A 23816-nucleotide genomic window follows, 5' to 3' on the forward strand; every position below is an offset into this window, starting at 1 on the left:
AGGTATTTTGTCTGAACCAGTGTGTCATTGGTACACACACAAACCACCAGTGTTTTTTTTTTTTTTTTTTGTGTCAGTGTTTCAAATTCCCTTGAGGATGCAGTTTATCATTTAAGTCCAGGTTGAAAACCTGTCCTTGCTCCTCCTTAAATTTCGACACCAATTTTTGCTATTCAGAGTTATAAAATTATACAACGTAACTTGAAAGTTAACAGAAGTCACACTTGACCTAACATTGTGTGTATTGTAAACTATCCTAAAAGCGAGCTGACATCAGCATTTATACATAGCAAGAAATGTTCAAAAAAAATGCTGAAATGAATATACACAAGACTGGTTTCATTAAACATGTAATGCACATTAGAACAGAATAAAAGAGACCACATCACATTATTTACAATGGCTTTTCACACAAATCCCTCAATTCTACTAGTTACCAAATCCCACTTTTAAGGAGATGATCATACATTTCCAAGAGAGGAAGCAACACATGACATTTCTAAGAAAAAACATGGATAAAGAGCCACTTGGCTCAGTAAATGTGCATGTGATTCCCACAGTGGCTGCAAAGTTATTCTCCTTTCAAAATTTCTGCTGAGACAACAGATTGAGTCAGAGTCAAGTTCTCAGCTGTGGATTGACATTTATCACCAGCCATTGCATCTCAAAGGAAAAAAAAAAACAAAACAAATTCAATTACTATCCTTTAACCCAGATTCCTGCTGGTCTCATGCTTCAGCAGGCAAAGGTGTGACCACTGTCATATGGAGCGGATGATTTAATAAATGTTTGCCTCCCTGCTGACCGCTACCTGCCTCTAAGTGGTGACTCCATCATCTCTCACATCTGCTAACTCATTAATGCAGCCACCAGCAGGAAAAAGCTCTCACATGCTGAACTGTGCAGGCTCACATGTATTCTACTCGATGTGGAGCTGAGTAAGTGTAGGCGTGTACTGCATACATTGTCACATATGAACAGTGTGCTGTTATTCAATAATCCTGCTTCTCAAACATCATCCCACTTTCTGCCAAAGCCCTGAGTAAAAAGAATCCAGCTTGTATCCGACCAGGGCAGGGATAACTGGAAGAGAGAGCTGGTCTATTTAAAGGACTTAAGAGTGCCGTCCAGATGCTGAACTTTGTGGTATTCCATTTATTCCCAGTACTCAATGTCCTGGCCAATGATATCCAAGTAACATCCGGTAAACTGGGGAAATCCTGGGACTCAGTGTTAGCAGTACTGCCAAGATCAGGCCTGCTGCCATGAACCTTGATGTCAGATAGCAAAAATGAAATGCTGCCTTTCAGGCCAAAGACCATAACAACAGACTACAAAAATAATCACTTATCTTTACTGTTCCAGTTGTGCTTTACTGGGGATTACGTTGGCTGGAGGTGCCAGATTTGCACTGATATAACATTATATGTCATGTCACCTTAAGCATACCTATAATTTCACAGAATATGACCATGTAGTTCTCCCAGTTACCACTGCATTATCTAGAGAGAGCTGATATATACCAAAACAACACATTTATCATGAAATAAAAGACTGGAAAGGTATTGGATCCTAAAGACAGCACATGGTTTGAAAGTTTGTTGATATGGTAAAAACTTTATTTACTATGGGGTTTAATGCTTTGCCAATAATCAAGAAAAATATTCCCCCTCAGTGCCAAAGATCCATTAAAAAGTAGAATTTATGGTGGATGACTAAATCCATTATAGTCTCATTTTCACATCTTAGTCAGCATTGTTTGAAGAGTCAAATGAGATGGCAAGACAGATTTTCCATTTTATCCCTACAACTCAAAACAGTTGAGATGAAAATAAACATAATGTTTGTGCTGAAGCGCCAGAGGTTCCTCTTGGCATTGTGGGTGAATTTTTCCTGACCACTTTTAAGTATGGAAAAATAAGACAAGCCTATTAAATTTGGTGTATCCTTTAGTTTTATATAATGTTCAATATTTTTAATAAGAAAAACAGTGTTCTGTACAATTATAGACCCCAAAGTGCTTTACTAAGAGAAACAGGTCGACTGCCTGCAACAGCAGAATGAAAGGATGATAGACATATAATGTTCTTTTCTCCTGGCACACAAAAGACTCTTTATACAGACATGTCTCTCTCTAAGGTCAGCAACCCCCCATCACACACGTTAACATATTTATATAGATTTGTGTTTTTTATATGGTACAAATTGCATAACTCTTTAAATAACCTGCAGGCTGTCCAGTACTGGGGCTTGGCCCCTGTTTTAAAATTCAAGCAGGTGGAACAAAAGTGTCTCTCAGGACAGCAAGGTCTGAACCTGCTGAGGGGATCTTGGTAGCAGGTTCTCTGCATCCTTGTACCTATTGGCTGGGCTGGTCAGCGCTGTGTAAACCTCTCCATAGGCTCTGCACACGAGCTCTGTTGACTGACGGAATATCTGCTCCCTGTACAAACAGATAAAACTCTTCAGATTCTTACACTTACACTTACAAAACAAAGTACAACAATGAAAGGGAGTTTTAAATTCCAACATTTCTAGTCTAAATCAGACTCTCATGGTAAAAAAAAAAAGTAAGTGGTGCACACTGCCATCTATGGATAGATATTATAGCATTAATGCATCAGCTTTCAGCAGCAATGACCTAGGAAAAACAACTCAAACAGTAGGAGTATTTTTCCACCCCGTAATATTTTTACAACCATCTTTAAACCATCTTTAACATGTAACATGAATATTTAATCTTATAGGTTTATGGATCTTGTATTCTTTCAGAGCTGTGATGATCAGTCGATTAATAGATTAGTCAACAGAAAGAAAAATGAATTTGCGACTGTCGGCCATTAGTCATGATTACTTGTTTAAGTTGATGGTTCCAAGTTTTCTAATGTGACAATTTGCTGCTTTGTTTGGCTTTACATTAAATAGAATAATTTCAGGTTTTGGACTGTTGGCTCGACATTTGAAGAGTCTACTGATATTCCAGGATATTGATTTCCAACATCTTATAGATCAAACCATTGAGTGAAACAATTATTTTAGTGAACTGACATTTTCTTTGTTGTTTATGTTACAGCAAGATTGATTTACAAGTTACTTGGAACATTTTGAAAAAGTGTAATTACAAATAACATATCTTGTTCTGCTTCTATTGTTTTCTCTATCCTCCTTGTCTTAATGTATTAGCAGTTTTACAATTTTTATTTACTGCTTTGGCCTAGATACATTTCATGTTAAGTGAATAACATAGTGTGAATTTCATGCAAAGGAGTAGAAATGGAGGATGCAACAGTCAGATCAGAAGAGTCCAGTGAGAGGACCCAAGGACACAGTGGGAGCATCTCAGTTGTATCCCACTCAGGCTCTTGAGATCCATATTTTTTAATTGGCCTACAGAGAACACAGAACCTTAGTGTTGTGTATAACACCTTACTTTACACCAAGTGCACTAACACGAAATGTGAAACGAAGGTGGTCTAAAAGTACATTCCCATTATTTGTGTTCCAGGTGCTGGAGGGTGTTTTTGTGTATTTAGGTGAACAGAGAAGCAGACGTGCGAAACAGCGGGAGAGCGAGAGAAAGACAAAGAGGAAGAATGGTTTCAGGGAAGGAGTGTGAGTGAGAAATGGGCCAGAAGCTAATTAATGGCATCCTGCCCATCAGTCCTCCCGTGTCCATTAATAGAGAACATTAACCTGAGGTACAGAGTGCTCCTCAAGCCTGCTGCACTTCCCAGTAAACGTGACTCACTGAGAGAGCTATCCAATGTAGCAGCTGGATTGAGCTAAAAGCATGTGCAATTTCTGATCAGTAAGACAAATACAGGCAGCCCTACTGCTGACTACTCTTTCAATGTGTTGGTGGCTTTAGCAATTTAACATCCAAACTCGAATGTGCATTTAGTTGAGTGTTTTGTTTGGAATGCAGCAATGACTGTATTACATCTGGGAAACTAATGAATGTTGAACATTGTTAGGTCAACACTGTTCTATTTTTAATCAGGGTGAATGTGCTCTTTATCTGCTGAAACAGCATGCAACGTGGTAAACATTTAACTTTAAGCCTGAATATTGCATGTAAGCGATTATGTCCCTAAATGTTCAGAGCTACTATCATCATTAGGGACATTAACTCACTTGATGGCTGCACTGAGCAGGAAGTTGAGCTGTGGCATCACAAGTGTGTCTGGCGACGACAAGTACCGATCAAATTGGACCTAAAGTGTGTGTGGGTGAGAAAATGAACAATGAGCAATGAGTCAATAACACTTTATATTTAGATTTAAGGACTGATTTAAGGGTTTAAAAGATTTTTGCTTTATTAACATATGTAGTGTAACTCACCATTGCTGCTTTCACAGAAGAGCTGTCCATACTGGGGAGGAGGGACAGTGGACCCTGACAGAAAAAAAGAAAATCAGCTTAGAATCCATTCATTCTTTCATGTCAGCAGTTTCTTCCTGTGTCATGTGTAATTAGTTTTTAGCAGTTTCTGAAAAGGGATGGAGGCAGGGGCATGATTCTGAGTGGTTTCCATCCAACTTAGTACAAAAAAAAATAAATAAATAAAAACTAATTTCTTTCTTATTTAGTTTTTTAAAAAGTCAATTAAAAATATGTAGCCTATATGCGTACACCTCTCTTCTTCCTTCCAACTCTTAATAAAAACATAATTTACACCGAATTATAAATGGCTGGTTGGTTAAACCTCTTTTTGATGTCATAGGCTGCTGTAGCTAACATCATCATCATCTATATTGGATTCCAACTAATCACATATTGAAAACTGCATAAAGAGTAAATTTTCGAAATTCATAATGTTGATAACCTGGATGCATCATTAAGAGGTTATTTACAATACCATACCATTTATTGGGGGGAAATAAATATAATTTATCTTTTTTAGATTAACTGACCTTGTATGCGAGTGCACTCCCTGAATCCTAACGTTAACTAGGCAGAGTAAATACATGACTGACTTTGTGAACACAACACCAGGAACTTTTATGGCAATTAGCTGACACTGATTATCCAGAATGGCAACATTAAGTTAAGCTTAAATGCCTAAATTGCCAACATTAAAAACAGCAAATAGAAGGAAGTGCAAGGGTCAAAGCAAAAGTGCAGTACCTTGAGTGATTTTATGGGATTATGTGCACAATAACAGACATACAAGCATACTTTTGTTAGCTGCTTTCCAGTGAACAGCATTGTTTTAACCACTGTTGCTGATTCTGACATGCTCGTCTGATGCATGGGAGAAAATTACATAGACAAAATGTCAAGCTGATAGAGAAAGTAAACCTGTAAAGTCTAAAATAACCTTGTGGATTCTTGTCATTGACATCTGGGATGCTGGTGAGTTTAGACAATCAGATTTAATCTTTTCAAACAGAAGACTATTTAAGGATAAACCAAGACAGGCCACCCAAGGAGAGAAGTAGACTGCAGAAGAATGACAGTTCTTGACTGAGCTTTGTGTTGAGATGAAGCAGCAGTGGCAGGGTGTGGTGTGTCCTGACATGACCCAGAGTTTCAAGATTCACATGCTAAACCTCAACTATGGGTTTCAGTCAGCCCAGTGACAAAGTATGTAACAAAGAGGGAGGAAGGCCCCAGGGAATCAGCCATCTCATCTGTTCAGGACACTACTGCAGAAGCTAATATATTTAAATAGAACATAATATGATCTGTCTCGCTCTGTCCTTTTCTCATCTGAAAATCTGACAGAAACGTTATTATGCCCTAACAAAGACACTGGTCATGTGGTAACCATAGTGACAGCTATTGTAAAGCCTTATTAAATAGTGTAAGTAATACTATAAAGCCTGCAAAATGTAAAAATGAGGACTAGTCTAACAGGACAGATGTGAGAAAAACACCCATAGTTTTATAATTTCACAAATGTTACCTGTTCAGCACTGTGCTGCTGAATACAGCTGTAGATATAACTCAGTCCAGCTCTGGTCAGCACATAGGATGCCTGCTCGTTGATCAGAGTGTCAAGGTGAGCCTCGATCTAGAAAATGTGGGAGAGAGTGGCTTAAAATCCATCCGAAGCCTGTATTGTTAACCAGTGGTACTTGTGGTTAATGGAGAATCACTGTGCTATTAATAATGGAACTTCCACATGAGCTCTTGTGGTGCTCAATTACAAAAGATGTGATAAAAATAGACGGATGATGCATTTGAGCATGAACAAAAATACAGTACATGACACACGCCCTTCAATTGGATAGCAAATGACATCTTTTTAATAAAAGATTTGGGCTTTGGTTTTTAATGATAGGAAAGAGGATAATTAGCTATTTTTAATGAACAATACCCCTGTGCACAAAATTTGTGATGTGTGAACATCATGTTAGCTGTTTCAGTTAGTTTTGTCCTACTAAGGTTGAGTTATTAATAAATCCCGAGCCTTGACTCATTATAATTTAATGTAAATAAATACCAAAAACATGACAAAAAATATTTGTCTGACTCTTAATTTGTTCGTAATTGTTTACAATCAACAGACCTGGAACTCAAGCATTTCAAGCCTCTTGTCAGTGAACTCAAAGAGAGCCAGCGTGGTCTTCATGACATACAGTGAGTTGACCATGTAGGTGGCCATGTCAGCTGTGCCAAGGTTACTGGCTGACACTGTACACAACTGTAGTAGGGGATCCAATATGCATGAGAGGACCTGGAAAAACAAAGTAATACAAAACTTTAAGAGATGAGTGAAACAATGGGCTTTTATGGGCGGGCAAGAAAAACAAATATCAAGAAATTCAGAGCTCATAGTTTAAAGAGAACACAATGAGAAGTGAGTTTTTCACCAAAATCATATTGTAAAAACATATATTTACCTGAGCAAAGTCAGCCTGGCGCGCATCCAAAGGAACCACTGAAGAGTCATGGGAGGCCAGCACCTCCCTGAGGAGGGACAGGGTCTGAGTGAGGGAGGCCGTAGGTCCCAGGTCTGCAGGTGGCAGCTCCACCTGCCAGGGCCATATGAAGACAATGTATAGTAGGCAGAGTAAAAGATCAATATTATTCTTGCAGAGGTTAGTTGTTTGCTGGCTGCAGCCTTGACAAAGACAAGTGGTCCTCATAATATCATCAAAGCATAACACACTCCTAATGAGCAACATTATGGACTGAATATACAACTGCTCCCCCTCTGCTACTCTGAGTCTCAGCTTTTTAATGAAGAGGTCTTGGATTTCACTGGCCTCTGGATGCACAACACAGAACTGAGCCTGGCCACCTTTGTCCACCTAATAGAGCAAATTATAAGAAGGTTGTGTTCCTGGCATTAGCTGGAATTGAGACCAAAACCCTGAGGGCCTCCAATTTCATTAACACCGTGCTACAAGGATAATTCTTGTAACTGCTATTGATTGGGGCACAGCAAGCATGTAATGTGGAAGAGTTCCAGCTCGTGTTGAGGTATATTTGGATACCAATTTAACTAAATGGTAACAATTGTGGTTTTTTTGGCAGCTAACACCATTTCAATGCTGTAGTCAGGAAGGACAAATCTGTTTACAAGCATCAGTGCTTCAGAAATAGCCTTGTTGTCTTTGAGGGTTTAGACGCAGAGCTGAAAAACACAACGTCTGTCCGCAGGGTGCAATACTAAACTTCTGCACTGTCATTTCAGCATTTTTATGAAAGAACAATGTGAACCATCTCTATTTTAACACTGTTTCTTCGTCTATCTCTTTCCTTTTACGGAAGTATTGTTCATTTATAAAAACGCGTTTTACTTAGGTCTAGTTTCTTCAGAGGTTTAATTTAAAACAATTTTCCAAGGAAGCATTTTCATCATTTGGATAAGAAGAAAACATATTATACATACAATATAAACAACAACCAACTCAAAGGGACCTGCATGGACAAAAAACACCAGGTGGACTGTAGAGAAGGAACAGAAAGAGAATTGTAAGTTATTAAAAATCCTCCTACTCATTCTGTACCTTGTCCATGAGTCTGCTTGCATGAAGGCTCAGGCTGTTGAAGAACATCTTTTTGCTTAGGATGTGCATTTCCTCAATAGTAATGAGTAATGAGGCCACACTGGTTCCGATAATAGAGCTGGACAAAGATCATAAAGATGGATAGGACAACCAGTGCGGCATACAGTGTTTATTTACATCATCAGTGATTTTTTTTTTTTTCTTTCAGTAATCTACAAATTAATTTACAAAACATAAAAATAGAGTAAAAAGTCATCACAATATCCAAGAGCTCACAGTGACTTATTCAAAGTTCTCAATTAAACCTTGCTGAGAATGTAAAACAAAAGTTTAAGTACTCAAATTACAATGATATAAAAAAGTAGCAAGCAGCAAATTACTTAATTTGTAAGAACTAGAACTAAAGAGTATTGTGTGCTGCATATGGCTTAAAAGATTAATCCACTATCATATGTGTTGCCTTCTAATTTTTGCTGGGTGATTAACTGACTGACAAATTCAGCTCTTAAGTCATTTTGGAGTTATTGTTATGCTGCAAACTGGAGTGAGCTGAAATACCTGATGGTGTGGTGGTAGAACTTCAGCAGGTTGGACAGCTTGTAGAGCAGGACAGCACCTGGCTCAGCCACAATGACCTGTTCTATCCGAACCTGAGGAACAGATCCATGACACATTGAGCGAGTACATGACAGAACACAGTATTATTTAACAGTGTTTAATAGCTAATTATGTTGCTCACTTTCAGTGGCCTGCAGACTCCCTCAGTGATGTGCCCAACCACCTCCTGCATGTTCTCCTCCACACCTTAGGTAAGATGATACACATACACACACATAAATATGGCTATTTAGGATTAAATACATCAACTGTTTTGAGGACATCCTGAATATAAGCACAATATTAATGAATATATCACTGGGGAACAACCCTCTTCTAGATCAAATCTAAATATGCATCATCAGTAACACACTGAGTATACACAATGTCCCTAATTCATTCCTCTAATAGTCTTAGCTGTGTGGGTTTGTGTTTATTTCAGGACTCATAGTGTTTCCAACTTAACTTTCAAATGATTTGTTAGAAGTAATTTGATAATCAGTATTTACTACAGAAGAGTATGCCAAAGGGTTGTAAGGAAATAAATACTGACATTTGACAGCCTGGATGTAATAGCTAAGAATAACACATGCAATGGACAAAGGGCAAATCCGGTCTTGGCTGATCCCCCCTACTGAGCAGTCTGAGAGCTGAATAAATGAAATTATGGAAACGAGCAGGATTCGGTAATCTGGCTGAATGAAATGTACTGGAATTAGATTTGTTCACACTCTCCAACTGCTCCCAGCATCTCTGACCTCAGTGAATGTCTGTGACCCAAACACTGCCCAAAAAAAAAAAAGCTACATGTGAGTCTGTGTGACACTTGTTTACAAGCCTGACTTCACTTGTAAAATGCACCAAATCAAAAAAGGGAAGACACTGTTTCTAATAGGACTAAGATCTAAAAAGAAAAAGCTCTAGTTAGGATTGTATGATTTGTAATTAAAGGAATAACATCATACCTTGCAGAGAGACTTGTTTCAGCAGAGCTTCTAGATGCTCTTTCTCGGAGGCAGTGGCTTGGTGCAGCCAGGCCAGCATGTCCCCGACATACCTGAAGGATTGACAGAACAGTCTGTATTAAACAGTACATCAGCAAGGGGCCATCCCTGTCTAATTTTTCCTTGCCTTAAGCTAAGCTGCCATGAGGCATGGGTCATCATGTTTCTCTCCCTTATACACACACAGATTTTAATGTTAAATAACAGTTAATAAATGTGTGTGTATGTGTGTATACATATTTGTCTATGATTGTGTGGATAAATTTAATCTCAAAACAAACACATTTCTTTATTGTGAGGACATTGTGGCCAGTCCTCATAACTTCTAAGGGCTATTTGAAGGTTAAGACCTGGTTTTAGAGATAAGGTTAGAACAAGATTTATGTTAGGTTAGATATATTAAATGTGGGTGTATGTGTTTTATGTGTGTACTTCAGTTTGAGTTTTATACCACAGGGGTCAGGACATCAGTCAGTGTGAGGACACAGAGGTGAGAAAAAAAAACTTGATGTTCTCAGAACTGCTGATGCCTCATATAAAGTAGAGGTGATCTTGTGTTCCACACACGGCTGGTGTTCTGAGAAAATCTCCCATTTGCCTCCTGGTTATAGGAGGTCTAAGAAAGACGATGTGATCCAACAGGAAACACAATCAGACAGTTCTTGATAAAACAGACATTAAACATCATCTGTAATAAGGTTTTACTCACAAGAGTTTGGATTTTAATCAGTTTTACAGTTTAGGGGTCATGACAATTACAATTATACAATAGACTGTGGAATACTTCTACCTAATATTATATTGTATATTATGTTTATAAAAGTGTTTTGCAGATGTTATATATTTCCTGTAATATCTAGACAAAAATATTGATTATATTTGTATGTTTCTGTGTTAAAAGTTCTTCTAAAAGATTAAATGTGATCACAAGCTTGTGCAAAATTCTTATAATTGCAAAAAAGGAACAGAATGAAAATATAAGGATATATGCAGTATTTGCTTTCATCTGTTCAGGTTGAGCACATGTACACAGGGTGACAGCTTTCTTTATTAAAATTTAATTCAGCAACCCTAGAATTATATAAATTACAGTCAGTCATCCTGTGAGATACCTAAACAAAGTTGTTACTAGGGGAGGTTCTCTTTACAGATTTTGTAGACATCCATGAACTGAGCTGAGCTGTACTCCTTCTTCAACAAATTTTCAAAGTCAAAGACCTGAAAGAAGTATTTTTGAGTTTCTTTATATATTGTATATTTCTATATTGACAATAACCAGAATTTCCATCAGAGCTGAAGTTCCTTTTTGTTTTATTACATTACAAAAAGACAATATTCAGCTGTTCAATTGGAATTAAAGAGTGAAGTGTCACAATTTAAAGGGATTAGAGATATACCTCATGGGATCATGTGAATGCATCTCTATGGGGCGTGGAGTTCCTCCTGGTCCGCCACGGGTAAGGGCGTCAATGAAGCCTCGTACCACTGCACACCTGCGTGCAGTTCCAAACTCATCTAGAGTGTACCTGATCAATCACATGAGAAGAAAGGCAACATTCAACACTCAGACCACATGTGAAAAGACAAGAGTGTTTTGGTGCAGACTGTGTTGGAGGTCAGTCGCAGACATACATCAACAAGGCAGGAAGCTATTCCAAAAGAGGTTAAGGTTGTTTTGATTACTTGGCGGTGGCAGACTCCATGACAGACTAAATAGAAGATAGTGTGGAATTAAGATGCCTGGAACACTGGTCTGCACCGTCTTAGTCTCAACATCCACAGCCAGCACATGACCTTGGACTCTTTCTGAGCATGGAGACAGGTGCATTTCTGAGAATGCAGTCAGACAGGAGGATTTGCCAAAAAACATATCTTGGGGTAACATGTGAACTTCTTATTTGTTCTGTCTTGTTTTATGGACAATGTGAAACTCACAGTAAGCTTCAGGAAAGTCCTCTTTAAAACTTTGTTCTAAATGAGCACAAATTGAATTCTTTACTTAAGTGTATAAATTATTTGCACATCACTGACATTCAGTGCTTATAAAAAATGTTTTCATTAGTACTTGTTACATACTTAAAAGACTTAGTGGTTCATAGTAGAATACAGAATATGTCATGTTTCTCAGAGTGAAACCTTGTTTATCACCTACCACAAAAAAAAATCAATTTAATTGAGTCAAATAGTGACTCTAAACAAAATAGACAAGGTAAATCAACAACACAGCTGCTCACAGCAACTTCAACAGCAAGCTAATTTTCTGTCATTTCAAAATGTGTCACTTTAGATTTTTTTATGAACATGTTCACATAGTATGTATAACTTGTGTTCTACCATTAGTTTGAGAGTTTTACAAATTTGTATAGATGCTAAGGAACAATGAGGCATATCAACAAACTAGAAAAAACAGAAGAAAACTGCAAAAGTCAGTAAATGATGCAGATTTCACATAACTATAAAAAGCCTTTCCCATAATATAAATACATCTTTGTGTTAAAAGAAAGGGGATACATTAAACATGATCGTCATAATGATTCATACAATTCTTTTGTTTAAATAAATTATGATGAAATACATTTACATTAATTCATGCTCTACATATAACTGTATTGTTTTTAACTGTATTTTGACAGTGCTTTTTTTTGGAGATCTGCTCTTTCATCTACTGACATTTTCTATTGTTTCAGGCTGTTTTCTCTGTGTTCCATTAAAATCACTTTGTTTCTCTCACCAAGAACACAAAGACAGAATCTCCTTGGCCACAACCTCTCACAATTCATCTGTCAGTGCTCACAGAAGACAGTAACAGAACGAAATACAAAGTCTTTCAAAGTGTGAATTAGTCTTGAATTTAACAAACAAGTATTTTTGCTTCTATAATGTGTATCAGTGATGAAAGAGCTATGTGGCAAGTATGTAGTAAACCGAACTAGCTCAAAAAAACTTCAGTGCCTGTCTACTGTTACTACTAAATTCAAACAAATATCTTAGCTAAATTGATGTTATAACTGACATTTAAAAGGCATTCACCACTATATATAAATCAAGTTAGAAATCTAGGGGTAATCATGGACTCAGACTTGAATTTTAACAGCCACATTAAATCAATAACATCGTCAGCTTTTTACCATCTCAAAAACATTGCCAGAATCAAAGGGATCATGTCTAAACCAGACTTGGAGAGACTCATCCATGCATTTATCTCTAGCAGGTTAGATTACTGTAATGGCCTGTTCACTGGGCTCTCAAAACGAGCTGTAAGGCAGCTACAGTACATTCAGAACGCTGCTGCTCGGGTCCTGACTAGAACCAGGAAGTACAACCACATTACTCCTGTTCTCAGATCTCTGCACTGGCTTCCTGTCTCTCAGAGAATAGACTTCAAAACAGCACTGCTTGTGTATGAGTCTCTTCACGGCTCAGCACCACATTACATCTCTGACATGCTGATGCCATATGAACCATCTCGAACCCTGAGAACATCAGGGACAGGCCTTCTGCTCGTGCCCAGAGTCAGGACTAAACAGGGAGAAGCAACGTTTCAGTTCTATGCAGCTAAAACCTGGAATAATCTTCCTGATGATGTTAGACAAGCCTCATCTCTGGCAATGTTTAAGTCCAAGCTAAAAACCTTTCTTTTTAGTGTGGCATATAACATATGACAACTGACAGTGTTTTATCCAAAGTGATTTATCTGCACTCAGTTTCTTTTAATATTAATTTTTAACTTTTTATTATTATTTCTTGCTTATGTATTTTTAACTTGTCTTTTATTTCTGTAAAGCAATTTGAATTACTCTGTGTATGAATTGCGCTAAATAAATAAACTTGCCTTGCCTTGCCTATATAGGTTGACCTCTATATGTGCTCTTAGAAAACATGTAAGCATGGATTGGCATAGAATATGAAAGGGACAGACCATATAATATTGTATTCCAATAAATACAGATAAATAAGCTGTTTGAGTGTGTGTGTTTCTTTGTTACTTGTAAAGGACGGGGCGATCCTGTAAGGCCTCCATGGCTTGAGTCAACACAGGGCTGATATCACATGTCTCCTGGGTCAGTCCCCTGCATTCATCTGTGAAGAAAGAAAACAGGCCAAGAGATGTAGCTATAGAAGTAGGGCGATATCACCAACTGTTAAAATAGTTGCTGTCTTTGTAGTAACTCTGCTTGTTATGCTCCATGCATTGTTACTAAATGTTTTAGACCATGGCAACCGTTTTGGCAAGAAGGAAATCAAAGCACCAAGAACATTTTTCAATCATATTTTTCCATAAGCCAAGAAGCCAGTTTCCTTATGCTTCACACAAAATGAACTGTGGCCAATTTTCCACACTGGAGAAAATGGGTCATCACATTTCATTCTTATCAGACGTTACTTAATGCTGGAAATAAAAGTAAATGTGTTCTTCACACAATGAACTGCAATATTATATTATGTTGAAAAATATGATCTCCCTCATATATGACTCAAAAATGCATATGAAAAGGAGCCATTTCTACTATATGTAGATAAATAACAGAACAACTTAACTAATAGCACTTTCATTTACAAAGTAAGAGTAACTCATAATTTTGTGAATGTTTTTTTTATTGTATAATTATACAATATAATGAAGTTTCTCTCATCTAAATGGTTTGTTTCCATTGTAATTTCAATAACAAACACTGGCTAAAACTTTGGGTTCTAGCATTCTTTTGACAAGCCTCAGTCAGAAGATATGAGTCACAATTGTCCTCAAATGAGTCCTATACACGCTATTACTGGATAGTACTGTGACTTGAAAGTGTAGACAGTTTATATTTACTTTGCTATATCCAAAAAAAACTAAACATGCACACAACTAACAAACACTGACTCCAGCTCTAACAGCAACAATCTTTTAGGGAGAAATCAAAGCAAACTTGACAAAAACCACCTGTTTGATTTTTTTTTTTTTTTTGACAACACAACAGCCAAGTTCAGGATACAGACCTTTTGCAAAGACTGTCATAATGAATCAGTGTTATCTTTCAGTGTACATGTGGTTTTAACTCTATGTACTGTACTCACTCTGAGCCCAGCGGTAGAGCTGCTCATATGATGTCTCCTGTAACACAGCCATCTGCTCCATGATCTCTAACCTGGAACAAGCACACAAATGAAGACTGCACATTGCATACTCATGACCTGCATGTACTGTCAGAACCCTGAAATACCAGACATGGATGTTTTTTTCCACTTGTCTGTTCCACCTTTTGGTTTCAAAACAAAAGCCATTAATTTAACAAGAGAAATAAAATCACTGTGAGAGACACTCATGCGATGTGGAGCATTTCTGTACTATACTCAGACATGCAACTTACCCAGCAGTTTGCTGGTTGGTTCTCAGGAGGATCTTCACATCCTCATGGATGTGCTTCACCCGACTGAGAGCTTTGAAAAAATCCTGCAAAAATGAACCACACATAAATTAATGTATTAGGAGCAATACAGGGAGCAAATTCAGTAATTTGTCACTGTACAATGTATTTTTTTTGTCAAAATACAAAAATGTAGAGCTTTGGGGGGAAAAAAATGTATAACATGAAATTGGAATCTTGGGTTGATTGAATTAATTATCATACATTGTAATAATGATTACCTCAGTGATGGGTACATCCCGAGCCCCTCTCAGTGTGGCCATCTCCTCATGAGACAGCTGGAACTTGGCAAGGAAAGCCTGAGCCACCTGAGCTCTCACCTCTAGGCGATGACTGAGGGAGAAGACATAAATATTGTCTTGCGCTTTAATCATTTTTATTAAAGATCTGTTTTCTCCTTTTAATGCTTTATTATTTAGTTTAGTTTTTTAGCTCTGCTGGTAACATCACTTTTCTTTTCTTTTTTTTCAAGGCCCTTATAGACTTTTCTCTCATAACAGCATTCAAAACTTTCTTCTGCCTTTTATCGAAATATTTTGCCATCCACGTGCGTTTACTTACTCTCCAAATAAAAAGACCTGTCAGTGTGGGAAACTGGAACAATGTTATATGGCTTCATTTAACAGCAGATTGTCAACATGCGGTAATGCTCAAGACCCTACAGCAGGTGGCAGTCATACTCCTTACACATACTCCTTTGCTCACAGGGAACACAAACAATACAAAGATATATGTGATGCCATCAGAAAATAAATAACAGAGGAAGACTGAAGCAACAAAAAGAATACAGAGCCAGACACAGGCCAGGTTTTGTCACTATCAATAACAGGAGAGTGATCACTATCAGTGTCACTATAAGTGTCTCAACACAATAGTGACCATGGCAACCAACCCAGTCAAACAGGGAACTCTGCCATGGGATAGCAAAACAACAGCTAGTCCTCCCTCTCATCCCACCTTTCTATCCAAACCACCTCATCTATATTCTCTCCTTCTCAGTGAAGGCAAGGCAGGATCAGTAAATCACCAGGTTGCATTGGTGAAGCAAAAGAACCCAACATTATCTAAACATTGTCTCACGCACAGCTTTACCATTGCTCATCCAGCTGAAAGTAAAGGGTTGTAAATCTGCTAGAGGATTCTACAATTCAGTATTTCTCTTTACAAACAGGACCTCAAGGCATATTGGCCCCTTACGTGTTTTGTGTGTAGATTTTGCTGCAACTTACTTCATTACAGTCATCTAACTCATCAAAATTATAAGCAGCAGTAATAATAACAATACATTTTACTTTTAGAGACACAGCCCTGCTTCACACGTTTAGGTTCACACTTTTACTGCGAAATGTAAAACGCAAACCTTATTTAGCTAATGTAAGAGAAGACAGAGGTTTTGATTAGAAATACATGTCACTGTGCAATGATGCTTGCATTTAACCATGAATGTCTCTAATGAAAGAACATTTATCACTAATATACAAATTTATGTAGGAAGCTTTTAAAAAAACATCTAACTAGATCATCTTTTGTGATGCAAATGCAGGATTTGTGTCATTAAGGTTGCTGAACTATTATATTCACATGAGCAAGAAGAGAGGCAGAAATGCACCAATGCACAACATTAAATCTGGGACAAAAGGTCCCACATACCATTTTCACTGGACATAAAACCCGACTGTCCTAATAGCCTTAAAAGGGTCATAAACCTTACCTCATAAGACACATTTATCATGCCATAGCTTGGTGTTCAATTCATGAAGATTTTAAGATACAGATGGCATTTCTGTTGGTGCCTTCAAGTCAGGTTCTGTATTTATAAGAAAAGTTGCCTCAGTTTTTTATGTCCAGGTTAAGAGTGGCAGACCTGTTCATCCAGGATGTAAATTATGAAACAGGCTATACAAGGTGAGGAGAGGGGGACTGTAGGAGTTGTAGCAGCAGAGCAAAGGAAAAGAAAGGGAATGACGGTGCAGCAGGATCGTTTCCTACAACATTGTCAGGACATGACACATTCTTCTTCAGACTGCACTGCAATTACCAAATACCAGAGAGGGGCAGCATACTTGAGTAAATCAACAGTGTTGCACCGCAAAGACTCTGGGCTAGTGGTTCAAATGAAAAGGAACTCAGTGACATCAGCTTTCTTTTGAACAATGGCCAACAAGTGCAAAGTTAAATTAGATCCAGGTTACTTAATGTTAAATGATGGGATGAACACAAGCTATAATGGTATGCCTTTCTGTTTGTGCCTGTGTTCCCATTTTCCAACTGGGCCCATTGAGTTTGTCTGTTCAGGTACAGAAATCATTTAAGCAAAGCCAATGAGAATTTACCAAAGAGTGAGCAACATTAACTGAGCTGGCGTTAATATAGAGAATGTAAAAATAGCTTAAATGTCACTTCTCTTAAAAGTTTTAAATTTGAAAACTGACTGATAATGTGAATGAAACATAAGAAGATCAACTGCCCTTTGCCAGCAGCAAATCTCAGACCCTCTCAAAAGCTGTAAACCATTGGGTAAATTATCCATTAAAATCTACTAGGGGCCATTTCAAAGGCTTGAATGGAAATTTGGCATCCACACAGCTAGTTAGCCATGTGCCAGTGAGCACAGAGTGCAGTTGCAGCCGGTCACATCCAACAATCCAAAGGCATACTCACAGACTTACCCTCATTAAGAGCTTTAATAAGGCTTAAGTGTCATTTTACACAGGTTGTCATTTACACTTGGATGTCCCCAATAGTTGTCAAGGGTTTCAGAGCTCTTGATTTATAAATTAGTTACACAGACATTATAGTGAATACATAAGAAAAATATTCTGAATGAAGCCTGATATCTCCATGTTTGATAATTTGTCATATGCTATTAAATGGAAATTAGTAGTTTCCACAAGTCAAATGGAGGTGAATCTTAGATGTTGTCTCTAAATGTATGTATATTGCAGGCATACAGCCAAGTAGGTCTACTGTAGCTGTGTAACATTAGCTGGAGGACTAAACCAGCTGCCCAACCCTTTCAGGTCCCGCTGCTTGTGAGGTCACAAAGTCCACAAAAACGTCCTTGTGAGGTGTCTCAACTTGTTCAGCATGATAACACGTCATGCTAATGCAAAGATCATAAAGTGCAGGGCAGGTGGATGGCATTATTTTTCATAATGGAACAATACACAGTGCCTTTTTAGCTCTTACTGACAGAGGCTTTGAACAATCAAGCCCAAAACAAAAGAGCAGCATGATGAAAAGCCAGTGGACAAACAAGTTATCAACACTCCCTAGCTCAGTTCTTACACTTTTGCTTCTGCATACTGTAAGCAATCTGCTGTTCTTTTCCATTTCATTAAAGCTGACAAATGACACAGTGTCACTGGCAGATAAGATAGAACAGGTTTCCTAAACACACATCAGGAGCATTTGCAGGGTTTCACAGATGACTCTCACAGCAAAGCTGTGCTCTAAGCATAAAATGTGACATCATTACAAATCTTTTAATGACTATAATAAGAGTTAACAAGGGAAATGTATAAAAAAGCTAGTAGTTTACAACTGTAGAGGACTGTGTGACCTAAAAGAAATCTGACTGTGAAGAACGGAGTGGTGTAGTGCAGTGGGCGGATTGGTGAATGGCTGAAGGAGGACAGCTTGACTGCACACTTCCCCTGACAGCTCTTCTCAGACAAAATAGCTAAAGACAAGGTCAAACCCCAGCATGCAGACACTATCCCATCTGGCTGTGGGGTCACTGTGGTTCTGCGAATGAAAATGTCACACAGATAGACAGCAGGTCCCAATGGGACCCCTACGCAAAAGAAAAGGGAATACAGGTGGCTCTCATGTAAAACCTCTGACCACATACCCTCAACAAGACCTCCTGCACAAAGTGATAAAACATAGATTAAGTAATCGCCCGACGGTGTTCACTGGTGTTGTTCACTGTTCTCAGATTCAGAGTTCATATCCTTCATCTTCAGTCTTCCTGCCTCCCCTCTGTCACCTTTCCAGCATGGAAGTGCCATGCTACACCACAGCTGTCAGCAGGATCTTTTGGCAGAAACTTACATTATCTTTGCCCATGCCCCTGCCTCCATGTCAACTTACAAGGTCACTAAGCATTGAGGTCAAAGCTACCACAAATTCTAATAAACTGCACCCTAACCCCTGGTTAGCAGCATATAGGAACGGTTGTATTTTCATGTCCCTGTCAACACCCTGTCAGTCAAATCCATAGATTAATTAAATTTTTAAAAAAAACAAACAAAAAAAAAAAAAACAAACATTCCAAAAGCTATGGAAGCATGATTGGCATTATGAACTGTATATATTAGATCTGAATATCTGATGTCTCTTAATATGTGTTGTCAGCAAATCGCAATCCACACACTCAAATATAAGAACACACTGATGAGTTGCTGTTCCCAGCTGTAAAAGTCTAGCTTCAATAAGAGCAGGGAGTAGTGCAGTGTAAACAGGAACTACTTTAATGTTTCTCTCCAGGCCAAACATCACAGGACATGACGAATAAAACAAAGTTCCATTAATGATGATTGCTGACCCCCTCATGCAAAAAGACAACTGCCTGAAAAATATTCATCAAAGCTTCATCAATGATTCATCCCTCCTCATCCAAAATAAAGATGTGCTTGTCAGCTCTCCATGCCCTGCACTAAATCTCTCTAACTTCTAACACCAAACAGAAGCAGCACCCCACACTACAAATGTGTTCAACATACTAGTGTTTTAACTTTTATTAGTGCAAATAACAATAAATTAGCTGTGACTGACTGTGAAAGAGTGATTATTATGAAATGGAAAAACAACTGTAATACTCAACTCCCAGTAGACAAGAAAGTGCTATCTCATTCAGCTAGGTCTCAAATTCTAAATGCGTAAGCAATAAAACTTATTACTTGCAAAATGGATCTGGTTCTTCCTGCCTCTTGCTTTGATTGAAGAACAATTTGTCTGGAAATTTGCATAAATAGAAAAAGGGTATTTTCTCTGCAGAAATCTGACACCAGAGTGTGAAATGATGGTGTCTAGTTTGGTACTGATGAAGATGCCTATCATTGATATACATGACAGGCTTCCAAAATGACTTGCAGCTTCAGAACTGATAAGGGGAGAAATGGCAGTATGAGATTTCTTTGAAATTTCTGCAGATAATTTAGAATAAAGTTGGCATCCTATCTCCATGATGTCCCTTACATTCTGAAATGCCAGTTTAAAAGTTCAAGGTGACAGCTTCATCATACGGTCTTTTTTTAAAGTTTACCAAAAATTTTGTTGCAATCACATTGTTAAACAACTTGTATTTGCAACAGTAGGACACAACTAAGAGTCAATTATGCTTAATAATGCTCAATTCTCAGTAAAACCATTGTTTTATGTGACCAAATGTAAAGATTCAGTTTTATTTGAGACTACTACTGAAGGTTTTTGGAGAATGGTTGTTCACTACAGTCAAAAGTACAATTTGAGATGAAAGTAGAACCGAATTAACTTCTTTCTTCTGTCTACCACAATTTAAACAGTAAGTTTACCAAACAGTAATAATTTTTGCATATCAGATTAGATTAGACTAGACTTTACGGTAGCTTTTAATTCTATGGCCACTATACCAACAGCAACATATATGTATTTTATGTATTTCACCTAGTAGGATTTCTAGATATACAAAGAGGCACTGCATTTCATATTTTTTTCTTTAGGACATTTTCTCACATATATATATATATATATATATAGGTTACATTGTTAACATCCACCCACATTAAACACTCACACACACAACCTTTACAATGAACTCACTTTTCTCCCTGCAGCTTGTTGGTTTTTACTATGAGGTCTTGCGTTTGATCCTTTGCAGCCTGTTGAAGAAAAGTTACTGTATTTTAACAAATGGCTTGGAAATGTTAGATTCTTGAAATAAATGTAATAAATCACTCACAGTAAGTGAACAAATATGTACAATAAAAATTTCAAATGACATGTTTAGAGTACCTTTAACCTGTTGGTCATTTCTTCACAACATGTGCTCATGGCCTGCACATCCTCATTAATACTTTCTAGCTCCTGTGGAAAATGTAAAAAACAGAGCAGCACTGAAACAGATCTGGAGATGCATCTCTGCATATTAACTATGATATATTAATTTAGCATATTAACTAATGCCGTGAATAAAATTAAATACACTGAATTTATTTATATTTACTGTATAGCACATTTTGTCAGTACTTTCCAGTGGTATATAAAACAATTTCTAAAAATATAATTAATTTTTGATTAAACATAACCTAAACCTGAAGCAGAAACTGGAACAGATTTACAGTGGATGTATGGAAGAAAAACGCAAGACTGGTTTTATTAAATCGCAGTAAACTGTATTTTCTTGCACACTGACATTTACCTCTTTTACTTCTTTAAATATTCGTGCAAAGTCCTCATTGATTACTAAACTTCGTCTCTCAATGTCACCACGAAGGTTCCTCCTGGTGCGTAAACTGTTCTCAGTGAAAAACACAGACAATGCCTTCAGCGCCTCCAGCATCTCCTAAGACACAACACAGACAATTGAGGTGTTGAGAAAAAGTGTTCACCTGTCAAACAAACCTCTGTTTGTTTGTGGCATCCTGCATCTCTCCACTTATAGAATACATTTCCCATCATACACTTGAGCTAAAACACAAGTGTCTTTAGCAGGAGAGACCATTTCTGGTGTTCAGAATTTACACAGACAGAAAGCTCTTTATATAATGTTAAATATACGCTTTGTCGGGCTAACAAAGAGCAACAATGTCTGCTCCAAACAGCTGCCTATGGGGAACTTACAATAATGTAATATGTTACCACCTAAAAGTAGAAATACCTGAAGCTGAAACGCAGCTAGCTTACAGATTTATCTAGTGTTGGCTTGCAAGCAAGAGGGTAAATTCAAGTGGCTCATTTAGTTCCAGTTTATTGGGTCTCCATAGGTGTCAGAGCAAATTTCCCTTAATAGCCTTGATCTAAAATATAGACATCTTTAGCTGAAGCTATTTAAGATGCTAGTCCTGAACAACATGCTCCTACATGGCGTTAAATATGTATTTGTTGGAGTTGTTCTTGGGCTAGTATACCATTAGCAAAGAGCAACGGTGTCTGCTCCAAACAGCCGTCCATGGGAAAGATAAAATAAAGTTATTATCACCTGAAAGCAGAAATATCTCCAGCTGAACCGCGGCTACCTTGCGCCATAGCTGTTAGCTTTGTAGCAAGAAGATAAACTCTTCCACCGTACCTTGTCATTATCAAGTCTCGTCTCCAGTATTTTGTTTAGCTTCCTCGATAGCGGGTTATTAGTTTGAGAAGGCGCATTTGGGTTCTGAATTACAACAGTGCTATCAGTTTCTACTTTAGTATCAGCCATGGTAAACCAATGCATCCACGTCAACCTTAGCGAAAATGTTTTGGTCCGTCTGAAATCAAAGTCCGACCAACACAGAGATCCGTCGTTCCGTTGCGCAGCTACTTGGGGCCAGTAACGTCAAATATAAAATTTCCTCAGCCTTTACCAGGGAATGGGTGGACTCAAGTGAATCATTTAATTCCAGTTTATTGGGTCGGCATAAATGTCAGGTTAACCATTAAAATTAATAAGAGAGCCGCAACTATTATTTAAAGAGTTCTCCAAAAAAAAACAAACTGATTTACAACCACACACACACACACACACACACACACTCCAAGCGAGAGAGAGAGAGAGAGAGAGAGAGAGAGAGAGAGAGAGAGAGAGAGAGAGGGTGGTGGTGGGGTGGAGCAGAGAATAATGTTGCTTTCAAGTGCTAATGAGAGCATTCTACTTTTTATATATTCCAACAATAAATTAACAATAAAGATGTCTTATAGAAGTTCATCAATTGATAAATGAAAACAACAGCAACAACTTTATTCATATATTACTGAAGCTGCAGATTGCGTAATCAAAATTTTGAATATTTGACTACCTGTTTCTTGCACAATTGGAACAATCAATTTGCATATTATAATTTGCTTCTGACAGTTAAGATAATAACAATTTTCCGATTTTCCAAGCTGGACTCCTTTAAGATCACATTATCCTAGTGAATTCAGCTCAGTAAATAATGTTACACCACCAAGTACAATTTGTAATTGTTATGATAGTGTTATAAACCTGCATGTTTTTGTTGTTTGCTGTTGTTTGTTTTGCTATGTACAAGTCGAGGCAGGAAGGAAGAATAGAAATTGAATCTGCTTTATATTTAAAAAGGGACATACAACCATCAGGCCTATGCAACACAGTGGTTTAACTTTGAAAACATATAAACATATGTATAAAACACATGTACAGGACAGTTTAAAGACACTGCGGTATACTTGTTATGCCATTAAATTGAAAAGAAAAAAGGAACTAAAAGAAAAACTTTAAACGCTAAATAACATCAGCAAACATTAACCCCTAAAACAAATCTAAACAAAAATGCTAAAATACAACACCAGATATCTGGTCTTTCAAAGAACATTTACAGATATGCTAAATAAGTACATCACAAAGTCCATATAAAGCCCTGATCTGTTCTCTAAAATACCCTCTTTCAAAATTACATGAAAAAAATTAATATGAATTTAATTCATGTTAATGACTTATAAGTACGATAATTAGTAATAATAATATTGACCGCAGGCTAATAGTAACCACTACTCTAATCAGCTAATTTGTCTCACGTTCATCGCTACAGTAATCATGGAGATTTACTAGTCAAAATTATTTCCAAACTTTTTATAGTTTCCGAGCCATCCTTGAATGCACCAGTCGCATGTGGGGAAAGATAGTAGCAGTGAGTCCAGCCCCT

The 23816-nt window shown here is 37.6% G+C and overlaps 1 protein-coding gene across 2 annotated transcripts; it reads right to left on the reverse strand.

Moving 5' to 3' along the window:
* Positions 1-1945: 1945 nt before the first annotated feature.
* Positions 1946-22524, reverse strand: cog6 (component of oligomeric golgi complex 6). 2 transcript variants are annotated; one of them, XM_026332404.1, is made up of 19 exons: positions 22154-22524; positions 21374-21517; positions 20968-21039; positions 20776-20834; positions 15192-15303; positions 14914-14996; positions 14621-14691; positions 13549-13642; positions 10960-11088; positions 9524-9615; positions 8701-8765; positions 8520-8611; positions 7962-8079; positions 6849-6980; positions 6515-6682; positions 5909-6016; positions 4342-4395; positions 4135-4214; positions 1946-2443 (listed from the first exon to the last, which is right to left on the reverse strand). In XM_026332404.1, the coding sequence occupies exons 2-19, from the start codon at positions 21512-21514 to the stop codon at positions 2296-2298; spliced, it is 1818 nt and encodes a 605-aa protein (XP_026188189.1). In that variant the 5' UTR covers positions 21515-21517; positions 22154-22524; the 3' UTR covers positions 1946-2295. The 2 variants fall into 2 exon arrangements, with proteins under 2 accessions (XP_026188189.1, XP_026188183.1); XM_026332398.1 differs by having other exon boundaries at positions 22244-22508.
* Between the last annotated feature and the right edge of the window lie 1292 nt (positions 22525-23816).

Source organism: Mastacembelus armatus, chromosome 13, assembly GCF_900324485.2.
Source record: "Mastacembelus armatus chromosome 13, fMasArm1.2, whole genome shotgun sequence".
Taxonomy (NCBI): Eukaryota; Metazoa; Chordata; class Actinopteri; order Synbranchiformes; family Mastacembelidae; genus Mastacembelus; species Mastacembelus armatus.

What these genes read in the sequence shown, in the direction of transcription:
- cog6 (XM_026332398.1), bottom strand. Translation starts at nt 22,387, where the DNA reads ATGCATTGGTTTACCATGGCTGATACTAAAGTAGAAACTGATAGCACT. An exon ending in TATTTAAAGAAGTAAAAGAG is followed by an intron (nt 21,040 to 21,373) that starts GTAAATGTCAGT and finishes CATTTTCCACAG; the next exon opens with GAGCTAGAAAGTATTAATGA. An exon ending in CTTCTGTGAAAGCAGCAATG is followed by an intron (nt 4,215 to 4,341) that starts GTGAGTTACACT and finishes CACACACTTTAG; the next exon opens with GTCCAATTTGATCGGTACTT.